Source organism: Typopeltis vanoorti, chromosome 5 (assembly GCF_054136105.1).
Source record: "Typopeltis vanoorti isolate ZY-2024b chromosome 5, IOZ_Tvanoo_1.0, whole genome shotgun sequence".
In the NCBI taxonomy this organism is placed as follows: Eukaryota; Metazoa; Arthropoda; class Arachnida; order Uropygi; family Thelyphonidae; genus Typopeltis; species Typopeltis vanoorti.
This window is the reverse complement of record NC_143553.1, coordinates 2763452-2775724: the sequence shown is the minus strand read 5'-3', so window position 1 is coordinate 2775724 and position 12273 is coordinate 2763452. Positions and strand designations below refer to the sequence as shown.

The window sequence follows — 12273 nt, the reverse complement described above, 5'->3', positions numbered from 1 at the left end:
TCCAGCTATCCATCCTTTCTGACATCTTGTATATGAATGAAGAAGGGTCCAAACTTTTAAATGAAGAGAAGTGTGTGTTAATACATGTAACTTACGGAAAAATATAATTAATTATAAATATGTCAAATTTATCCCGAACACCCTGTATATATATATATATATTTTTTTATTTTGGTTTAACCAATAAGAATACAATTTGGTCGGCTAAATCCCAAATTGACAGCCCATCCTCGTTCGTTCAGTATCAAAGTAGATACCCAACAGGGTGCACCAAGAGAAGGTGAGGATTGGACATTAGGTCAGAAGACCTGGTCGATTCTCCGCATTCCTTTAAAGTCTATGTGGAGGTCTCCTCTCATGACAAAAATTTCATGACGGTTGGGGCGTCGCCCAGTTAAACAAGGCCCCCCGTTGTTTTCACCAGGAAACCAGGGTGAACAGCGAAAAGTCAGCTACAGGAACAAATCTGAAAGCAAACCCCAACTCAACATCACCAGAGTTAAAGATCGGTACTATCAACGTAAGAAGCCTGAATGGCAAAGAAATGGAGCTAGCTGAGGAATTAGATAAGTACCAGATCGACATAATAGGGGTGACTGAAACAAAAAAGTCCAAAACTGGTGAGATCTTTCTGAGCAATAAATACAAAATGTTATATTCAGGCAATGACAATCAAGGAAAAGAAGGAGTAGCCATAATATTCAACACAAAATACGAGGCTAATCTTCTTGAATGGCAGTCGGTATCAAGTAGAGTAATGTGGGCAAATATGAGAATCGGGAACTGGACAATGAGACTTATTTGTGCCTATGGTCCCACAGAAGGTTCTACTAAGGTAGAAGTGGAGGAATTTTTTGACGCTTTAGAAAAAGCAACTGACACAATGAAAAAGGAAAAGTTGGTCCTTGTTGGGGATCTAAATAGCAGAGTAGGAAATGATTGTCAGACATACAAAAATATTTCGGGGAAAATTTGGAGAAAAGAGCAAAGCTAATAATAATGGCAAATATCTGTTGGATTTCTGCTCAGGACATGGACTGGTTATTACTAACACCATGTTCCAACATAAAAATGTGCACAAATTCACATGGAGAGAAGAGGCTAGGAATAAGAAAAGTCTCATTGACTATGTTATTGGTGATAGTGATGTTTTCTCCCTGGTGCAGGACACCAGAATGTACAGAGGATTTGAAATTGAAAGTGATCACTATTGAAGTTAGGTTCAAGAAATTGAACCTAACCTAAAGTCTTGAGCAGGATAAAATTGAATTTCATATTGAAAAGAATAACATGTAAGAAAGTTTTAAAGCAAATAAAAGTTGAGCAGCTCTCAGATGTGAACTGTAGACAAAAATACAGAAAGATTATTGAAAAGAAAACGAAAGAGTTTGAGAACAGGAATCAAACCTTGGAGATTCAGTGGCAAACTCTGAAGAAAACATTGATTGATTCTGCCAGAGAGGCATGTGGTGAGGTTGTGTGCAAGGATAAAAAAATCAGAACTCCCTGGTGGACACAGGAAGTTAAAGAGGCAGTGAAGGAAAAGAAGAAAGCATATCAAAAGTTCCTGGCAAATAAGTCAGCTTTTACTCTTACAGAATACAGAGACAAATGTAAGAAAGCTAAACACTGTGTAAAACTAGCTAAACAAAAGTCATGGGAGGACTTTGGCAAGAATATAGAAAATAAATATCAAGAAGGTGGCAAAATATTCTGGAGGTTGTTGAAGAAACTTAGGAATGGAGGAAAGAGTGCTGTAAAAGGAGTTAGAGAGATGATAAAGGTGACATGAAAACAGGAGAAAAAGATATCCTTGAAGTATGGAGTAATTACTTTGAAAAACTGCTAAATGAAACAAGCAGTGATGATGGCACAGTGATAAAAAACACTGACCAAGCATGCAGTCAGGAATACATATCCATACTTGAAGTAGAAAAAGCCTTCAAAGGCTTGAAATGTGGAAAGGCAGCAGGAGTAGATGATATTCGACCAGAAATGCTGAAGTATGGTGGTATAAAAGTCTTACAGTGGCTGCACTGCATAGTTCAGAAAGCCTGGACAGAGAGATGAATTCCCGATGATTGGGAATTGAGAAACGGTTGAGAAGAATTGTGGAAGAAAAGCTTGGTGAAGAACAAGCTGGATTCAGGCCAAATAGAGGCTGTCAGGATCAGATCTTCACTTTACGACAAATAGTTGAGAAAGCATGGGAATATAACAAAGATCTGTATTTAAGCTTTGTCGATTTGGAAAAGGCATATGACAAGGTGCCAAGAGAGAAGCTATTCAATACGCTGCAGTTATATGGTGTCAATGGGGCATTATATCAAGCAATACTTAGTCTTTATTTGAGTTGTAAGTCAGCAGTTAGAATTGAAGGAAGTACAGGAAGATGGTTTAATGTTAAATCTGGTGTGAGACAAGGATGTACATTATCCCCTCTGTTATTCATTATATATATGGATCACATTATGAAGGAAAGTGGTATTAAACCTGATATCAAAATTGGAGATGTTAATGTCAGCTCTTTGCTTTATGCAGATGATGTTATACTTCTAAATAAATCTGCTACAAGTCTGCAAGATTCTCTGACTAAATTGAATAGCTGTTGTAATAGATATGGTATGAAGGTCTGCAATAAAAAGACAAAGACAATGAAAATAGGCAGAATCATTGAAAATGTCAACTGTGTTGTGAATGGAGAACCCGTGGAACAAGTAAAACATTTCAGCTACTTAGGTACGATTTTTACTGAAGATGGTAAATTAAATATAGAAATAGACAACAGAATCAGCAAAGCTGGTATGGTGGGAAGTCAATTGAATAAATTCATATGGAATGAGAGAGAAATTAGCCAAAACACTAAATAAGCTGTATACAAGACAGTGTTCAAACCAGTTTTAACTTATGGATCTGAGAGCTGGGTCAGAAGTAAAACACTTGACCAAAGACTAGAGACCGCAGATATGAGAGTCCTGAGAAAGATTAGAGGCGTGAACAGATGGCATCAATGGCAATATCATATTAAAAATGAGGATATTAGGAAAGAACTTGGCATTGTCAGCATCCAGGAATGCATTAGCAGAGCTAATCTCAGGTGGTATGGTCACTTAAATAGAATGGGAGAGGAAAGATTAGCAAAACAAGTGTTCACTGCCAGGTTGGCAGCAAAACGACCCAGAGGAAGACTAAGATATAGGTGGATTGATACGGTACAAAGTGCCTTAGACGATAGAAATATAAGATCTGATAATGTTGGAGTCTTGACAAGTAACAGACTGATTTGGAGGAAAATTGTAGATAGGAAGTTAGTAATGATGTAATTTTTTCATGTAGTATTGTCATATCCTGTACACCCCTTGAGGGTACATGGCAGGAATTTGATGATGATGATGATGATATATATATATATATATATATATTTAAAATATTCCATAAAACTACATGTATCAGTAACTACCTCCACTTTTAACCCTTATCATCCTTATTCCATTAAAAAATCAGTTATTATTTCTCAATTTATAAATACATATAAATTTTCATCCACAAATATTTATCTTAGTATGGAGATAAAAAAAGGAACAGATTTTTAAAATCCAAAATTACTGTATGCAATTAATAAATTATGCTAACCAAACAGCTAAAACTCATATAACAAGTCCTACAAATCAAAGAAAATTTTCAACACATAAAATCATAAAACTGCCATACATCCAGAATACATATAAAGTTTTTATATATGTATGCTGAAAGTTTTCTTATCTTGGTTTTACTATACATTAAAGATACCAAGAAATTATATACTTGGTTTTAATCCTTTACCTAAGGAAGCAAAGCATTGTTTTTCTAGTTGTGGCTTCCTAGCAATGTTAAAAAATGATCACCTATCATATACTGATAGGTGATCAAATGAATGGGTGCTAGAAAGGATCAGCAGAATTTTAAGGCTCCATAACACTTTGAGTCCTAGACCTACTGGGACTTAAAGTCCTATCAATGTACATTTACACCGACAGGACTCAAAGTGTTAAAGATACTGACAGAAGAAAGCTGAAACACTTTGAACACATTGAAAGGATGGAAGTAGGAATTCTCAAAACAGTAAAGAAGTAAAGCTCCTGGAAAAAAGAAAAAGGGGCAAACCCACAATGAGATGGATGGATGGTGTGTCTTAAGTGACTATCTTCAACGAGTTGAAGTCTCCACAAGAGCACACAGGACCACCTAGTGAAGACTGGTGCGGCACAGGAACAGAGTGACCATGTGGTATCTGACGATGTCCAATGAATACATGGATGAATTAGTAGTCCAGTTTTCCATTTTTTAGTCACACCTATTATGTCAATTGGGCACTTATGCAATTCTTCTGATAGTTCCATTTCTTTTCCATAGATGTTTCTTATGTTGATGCTACCAATCTTGAACCCCTGCTGATGTTGAGCTGGAATGTGTTGTGGGACCTTGTTTAACCAGATGATGCCTCAGCCTTCATGAAATTACTGTATTTTTCCATGTATAAGATGCCCCCCCATGTATAAGATGAACCGTACTTTTTCGAACCAAAATTAAGAAATCAATATTTTAATTGATTTCTTATTTTTTAATCTTTAACTAAGTCCCAAATTTATACTGAATATAAAACAGAATGGATTTGATATATTTTTTAAACATTCAAAGTATATTTAGAAATTAGGTATTTTTTTTAAGATACATACTAAGATGCATTTTCAGGGCTAACTTGTAAGAGAAGCGTTGGCCATGAGAACATGGCCAACCCTTCTCTCCTCATGAAGTTGAAGCATTTCACCTTTACTGTGAAATCAACAATGTTCATTTTTCTCTTGCAAACCTTTTTCGCTTCATATTGAATAAGCTTGGTTGACACATGTATCCCACTCTGGCACTGCTCCATAATCCAAATCTTAAGCCACTGCTCCAAGTTTGGCCATTTTGATGGTTTTCCTCTTAAGGCCCACTTCTTTTTTGGCACCTTAAGTAGTAGTTCTTCCTGTTTTCTCCACTGTCTAATTCATACACTCAGTGGAAGGATGTCCAAACTGTCTCTCTGAAGCTTTATTTCCATGTTCTTTTGCATAATTGATGACTTTTAACTTGAATTTTGCAGAATATGACAATCGTTTCTTTTTTATTTTTGGACATTTTTATGGCTAGTGCTCAAAATCTTGTTAATGCATTAACTTATCCTGCCAACAAATCGCAAACATATGAATGCTTTTCAGAGTTCTGATTGGTTTATGCATTAATGTCAATTAACTGATGTCAATAATCAGCCATTAATGACATCAGTCAGCAGAGTTAACAAAGGCTAGTGATTGATGAAAGCCAGTTTGCGAAGACAAGGTACCAGCAGTTTTGCCAATGCAACCCCTCCCATGTATAAGAAGACCCCCAATTTTTGGTTAAAAAATTTTAGAAAAAAGTATTGTCTTATACACAGAAAAATATGGTATGTCATGCTTTTGTTTTGCATTATAGTTTAAGCCAATAAGAATAATTTGTTTGGCTAAGTCCCAAATTTGTAGTCCATCTTCATTCATTCACTATTCAAGTAGATATCTAACAGTGTGCACCACAAGAAGGTGAGATCTGGACATTAGGTTAGAAGTCTTGGTTGGTTCTCTGCATTCCTTAAAAGGCAATGTGGAGATATTGTCCCAGCTTTGTCTCTTAAGCACCCTATTTCAAAATGTAACATTAATTTTACACCTCCCATTATTATTTGCATATGTACTTTTTCACAATTTTATTTTGTGTTCATTTCCAATCTTTTGTGTTTTTTCCATCAGAATACAATTTCTCACCATTTGCTTTGTCCTGTATTTTCTAATTTTCTTTATTATCTTTCCTGTGATTTCCTTTGTTCCCCACAATATCCTCGGCATTTCCTGCCCTTTCCATTGGAACCACAGGAGACACTCACTATAACAAGCCCTATGGGTTTGTTATAGTGATTATCTCCTGTCTCACCCATTGCTATAAAAGTGAAAAATTTTAGCTGTGTTCATGCAACAGATTATAATTGAAATTTCCAAAAAAACGTATATAAAATCGAATTCCCCCTGCCTCCATAAAAATTGCTTACCTGTAATAGAGGAATACAATACTCATATAACAACAATATATTTTTATCATTTAAGTACAGCACAAGAGCTCTGGTCAAGTCTAACAGAGAATGCCTATACGAAAATTAAAAAAAATAAACTAAGTACATAAACAAAATAATAAAAATAACTATCATATTTTCAATGATGGTTTAGTTATACCTGACATTACCAGTAATGCACTTTTATATATGTAACCTTGCAACATGCGTTGTGTAACAGCTGTATGTAAGATTAATTACTACTAAGAATATATAACATTCAAAACACTACCACATTTTATATGTTTGCAGTTTGGATACCACACAAACAATGGCTATTTAGTACTAAAATTCAGAAACTAAAAAAAAAGAACTAATGGAAAGAGATGATATAGGTAAGAACCCATATCATCTCCTATATCATAGCTACTGACATGAACATCAAACAATATATTAACAAGCATTTAGTTAAATGTTAATGGAAATACAAAATTTTCAAATCTCCTATGAACAAATTTTCTGTGTAAGGCTTTGTTCCACATTTGATCTTGGTTTCTGCTTTATCCCTGGCTAATCCTACTTGGAAGCTGACTTAATGCTATAACACACCAGAAGAATGAGAATCATCTTTAATGCATTTATGCCACATAAAAAATTCATAACAGCCCAATATATAATTATATTTTAACCTAGTCATTATAATTTATTATTACGTGACATTTCCAAGGAGTCCAACAATTCACTGAGGGAGGGTACCTACTCTACAACTCTCTGTCTCCACCACGTCACACTCCACACTCCGTATCCACCTTCCTATACAACTGATAAATGATGTCAAATCAACATAAGAGGTGTACCTGCACTAGAGTTGAGGGTAGTCAAGATACCCTTTCCTCAATGGAGGTCATCATCAAAAGTAGTTGCACAACATTTAGCCACTAGAGAGATGAGAAGAGATGTGCTGGCTGTTAAACTTCATCATACAGATGGAGGGCTAAATATATGTTGCAAACAGTGAGTTAATGGATATGCACCCAAAGCATGGTTTCCACTCCTGGCTGATAGAGCTGGTGTCATGGTATTAGGTCTGTTTTGATTATCAGAATTAGGATCCTTGTTGCATATAATCAATATAACACTACAATCTACCAACAACTAATAGCAGATGATGTGCACCTGTCCTCAGATGGAGATTAGGAATTCCAGGATAATGTGTCATGTCAGTGTACTTATGTTGTAAACAGCTGATTTCAGAAGCATATGGAGGATATTGCTCATCTTGAAGGTAATGTTGCCATGTATTCCTAGAATCCAGAGCTAGCAATTCACAGAATGTAAATTCAAATGAATAGCACAGCTGTAGCATGCTCTGAAACATGTCAGCTATAGCTGCTGAATCCTCCTCCTCAATTCAAAGATAATGGATTGGTTTGCAAAAATAATGCCTACGAATCCACACCAATGTCATTGGTTGTCTAATGATAATAGACAGTGTTCATAATTAAATGTTATAAGTATACATATACATTTTGAGATTAATAAATGATCATAAAACTTAACAGATGTTAAACAACAAATTACACAACCACAGAAATTAACTTTAATGAAATGAAAGTACAGATATTTCATACTGAAAATAACAGTATATCATCAGTGCATAGAAACAAGCAAATCTGTACTTTCTGTAGAAAAATACTTCCAATTCATTAAAGTTAATTACTGTGGTTATCGTGTAATTTGTTGTTTATAGTTATGCTACAGGTACCTTTAAAGATCAGTCTCACAGTTGTTATTATAGAATCCTCTAGAACAAAGTCAAGGATTTCTTGGACTGAGGAATAAGATATGATTCTTATATTGCTATATTTATATTTCAGTGGCCATCCAATAAAGTATGCCTTATAAATGCAGATAAACCCGAGAATGTACAAACCACCGGATGGGATCTTTGGTCAAGTTACAGCAACTGTATTTGATAAGGAATTATATTCTTGTTTAATCCTTTATCCAAGTGTAACCAGACAGAGTTTGTGCATGAATAATCTTCAAAACAAGCTTCTTAAGCATAGAGGCTGTTGACTTTACACCACTTGTCACAGTATTCCATAATGCAAAAGTATTATGAGAAGAATTACTACCCAGACTAGTTTCAACATTTATTGAGGTCTCATCAGTGGGAGCCAGACTCAAGATATCAAGGTTAATTGATAACTGTTCTGACATAATTGACTGATTGGACCTGTGGTCCCTTATCTAATATTCAGATATGCAAGAAATTACTGGATTAAGGGTGATTTCAAGCACTTGGCACACCCACTGGGACTATTGGCAGTAATTTTTTTTTTTTTTTTTTTTTTTTTTTTAATCCTTACCTGTTCAGTGTAGTTTTTTGGGACCCTTGCCCAAGATGTTTGTTGTAGTCTTCCACTGGGTTAGTAACCACAACAGACTTCAGATATTAGTAAGCCTTTAGTTAGCCCATTTTGAACTTCTGGAAGCAAGTTTAAAATATTTACCTGTTCAGTATGGTTTGGGGCTCTATGTTTTGCAGGGTCTTTGAGCACTGTGGCCTACTGCTTGGCAAATTCATGGGTTAGGATGTACAGTAATACTTGCAAAGAATTTTGCAGACCTTTCGCATAAGAAAGCTTTGATTTCAGGAATAATGGCTCCACAACAAAACTGTACATTTCTTACAAATGATAGTGCATTGAAAGCCATTTGTAAACATTTGAATCTGCTGTGCAACTCCAGGCTAGGTGAGCCATATTTCAGGACTGGCCTGAACAGCATCTGGCAAATAAGTAGTTTAAATTCCGAGTTTGGCTGGCTGGCAATGTCAGCTGGGTAATGAGCATAGCTGTCCTACTGACTAATTTGCTTTTGATCAGATATGATTGACATGAGTTGTGAAGCAAAATCATTTATCTAGTGGTAATCCTAAGATTTGGCTACTGGTTGCATTGAAGGGAGGTGCGAAACACGACCACTTTTCCCTACTGGGATACTCATCTTCTTGAATGGTTCAGAGTGAACATACTATGGGATGTCAGTGACATAGAGAGCAACAGCTTCAAATTAGAGTTTGATTGCTAAGGTGAGATTTTGTGAATGTAACCAGTCCTAGTGGGACGGTGTCCTTTAGGAGTTTGAAAAGAAGCTCATTGTGCAACATACTGTCAAATGCTTGGAAACATTTAAGAAGATTATTATTATTATTATTATTATTATTTTGACACCTCCAGGGAGTCCAAAGACTCATCGAGGGAGAGTGTGCCGACAGCATCGAACGATTGGCCCCCTTCCAACTACTAACCGCGCTCAAACTTACTTAACTGAGCCATTAGTAGCAGAGGCTCTACCAATCGACCAAACTTCGCCGGCAGAGATCATGCCTGTACACTGCTTCTACTTGTACCTTATGGTGATGTTTTCCATAATTCAAAGAAGATGAAGTAGTTCAGTGGAGTGGTTCTAAAAGGATGCAAATTGTTCATCAGGGATGAAATTTAACTGTTTCGTGACTTTCTGCAGTCCTTTAACTACTACCACTAATAACCAAAAGAGTATTACTCTTTTGGTTATTTTTCCTTGAAATGAGAATAAGCCTGGTTGAGCAATAGTTTTAGAGGAATTGTACTGCTTTACCTAGTTTTAAGATTAAGATTATGTCAGCTACTTTCCATGTACTGATATTTTAATATTATATTAATAATAGCAACAATGTGCATTATGGCTCTATGCAGCAAGCACTTGATGACTTTCTGAGAAATCCCACTGTCCTGGTGTTTTCATATTCTTAATTAAATTAAACTTGCCAAGAATATAACTGACAGTGGGGTGGGATTTAAGGGTCAAAGCTGTATAACTGAGAGGAGACCTCCACACAGCCTTCAAAAGAATGCAGAGAACTGACCAGGACTTATGACCTGTCAAATCCTCATCGTCTCATAGTGCACCCTATTAGGTATCTACCTGGATACTGAACGAGCAAGGATGGGATGGCAATTTGGGATTTAGCAGACAAATTGTATTTCTATTGGTTAAACCAAAATAAAAATGATGGTACAACATGATAGAATTTCATGCCTGCTGAGACATCGCCTGGTTAAACATGGCTCCCTTTGTTTTCGTAAAAGAAACAGGGCAAACAGAGAAGTCAGCTAGTGGACCCCAACTCAACATCACCACAGTTCAAGATCGGCACTATCAACATCAGAAGCCTAAATAGCAAAGAAATAGAGTTAGCTGAGGAATTAGATAAGTACCAGATTGACATAATAGGGGTGACTCAAATAAAAAAGACAAAAACTGGCGACTTTCTGAGAAATAAATACAAAATGTTATATTTAGGCAATGACAATTAAGGAAAAGAAGGAGTAGCCATAGTATTCAACACTAAATATGAGGGTAATCATTTTGAATGGGAGGCAATATCAAGTAGAGTGATATGAGCAAATATCAGGATTAGTAACAGGACAATGAGACCTATTTGGGCATATGGTCCTGCAGAAGTTCGACTAAAGTGGTAGAAGTGGAGGAATTTTTTTCAGGCTTTAGAGAAAGCAACTGATACAATGAAAAAGGAAAAGTTGGTCCTTGTTGGAGATCTAAATAGCAGAGTAGGAAATGATTGTCAGACACAAAAATGTTTTGGGAAAATTTTGAGAAAAGAGCAAAGCCAATAATAATAATGGCAAATACCTGTTGGATTTCTGCTCAGGACACGGTTATTACTAACACAATGTCCCAACATAAAAATCTGCGCAAATTCGCATGGAGTGAAGAGGCAAGGAATAAAAACAGTCTCATTGACTATGTTATTGTCGATAGTGACATTTTCTTCCTGGTGCAGGATACTAGAGTGCACAGAGGATTTGAAATTGGAAGTGATCACTATTTAGTCTTGAGCAGGATAAAATGGAAATACATATTGAAAAGAATAAAATGTAAGAAAGTTTTAAAGCGAATAAAAGATGAGCAGCTCTCAGATATGAATTGCAGACTAAAATACACAAACATTATTCAAAAAAAAATGAAAGAGTTTGAGAACAGAAACCATACCTTGGAGATTCAGTGACAAATCCTGAAGAAAACCCTGACTGATTCAGTCGGAGAGGCATGCGGTGAGGTTGTGTGCAGGGATAGAAAAATCAGAATTGCATGGTGGACACAGGAGGTTAAAGAGGCAATCAAGGAAATGTATAAAAATATCTAACGTTCCTAGCAAATAAGTCAGCTCGTGCTCTTAGAGAATACAGAGATAAATATAAGAAAGCTAAATATTGTGGAAAACTAGCTAAACAAAAGTCATATGAAGACTTTAGTAAGAACATAGGAATATAAATATCAAGAAAGTGGAAAGATATTCTGGAGATTGTTGAAAAGCCTCAGAAACGGAGGAAAGAGTGCTGTAAAAGGAATTCGAGATGATAAGGGTGACATGAAAACTGGAGTAAAAGATATTCTTGAAGTATGGAGTAATTATTTGGAAAAATTGCTAAATGAAACAATCAGTGACAGCACACAGTTGTAAAAAATACTCAACAGGAATGCAATCAGGAATACATATCCTTCTTGAAGTAGAAAAAGTCATGAAAGTCTTCAAATGTGGAAAGGCAGCTGGATTAGATGATAGTTGACCAGAAATGCTCAAGTATGGGGGTATAAGTCTTAAAGTGGCTGCATTACATAGTGCAGTGCAGCCACTTTAAGACTGCACTGCATAGTTCAGAAGGCCTGGGCAGAGGGACGAATTGCAGATGATTGGAGTACAGTTTTAATAGTGCCCATATTTAAAAAGGAAAATAAAACTGAATGTGAGAATTGCAGAGGTATTTCTCTACTGAGTGTTCCTGGCAAGATTTATGCAAGTATATTTCAGAAACAGTGAGAAGGATTGCAGAAGGAAAACTTGGTGAAGAACATGCTGGATTCTGGCCAAATAAAGGCTGTCAGGATCAGATTTTCACTTTACGACAAATAGTGGAGAAAGCATGGGAATATAACAAAGATCTGTATTTAAGTTTTGTAGATCTGGAAAAGCTATATGATGACAAGGTGCCAAGAGAGAAGCTATTCAAAATGCTGCATTTGTATGGTGTCAATGGGACGTTATAATCAAGCAATACTTAGCTTTATATGAGTTGTAAGTCAGCAGTTAGAATTGA

The 12273-nt window shown here is 35.9% G+C and overlaps 1 protein-coding gene across 2 annotated transcripts in view; it reads right to left on the bottom strand.

The window, feature by feature from the left end:
* Positions 1-12273, bottom strand: part of LOC150106189 (RRP12-like protein) — a 582235-nt gene that overhangs the window by 193959 nt on the left and 376003 nt on the right. For both annotated transcript variants that reach the window (XM_090392222.1, XM_090392221.1), the window contains exon 21: positions 6104-6197. In XM_090392222.1, coding sequence (XP_090248348.1) covers positions 6104-6197 — 94 coding nt within the window. The remainder of the gene's footprint in view (positions 1-6103; positions 6198-12273) is intronic.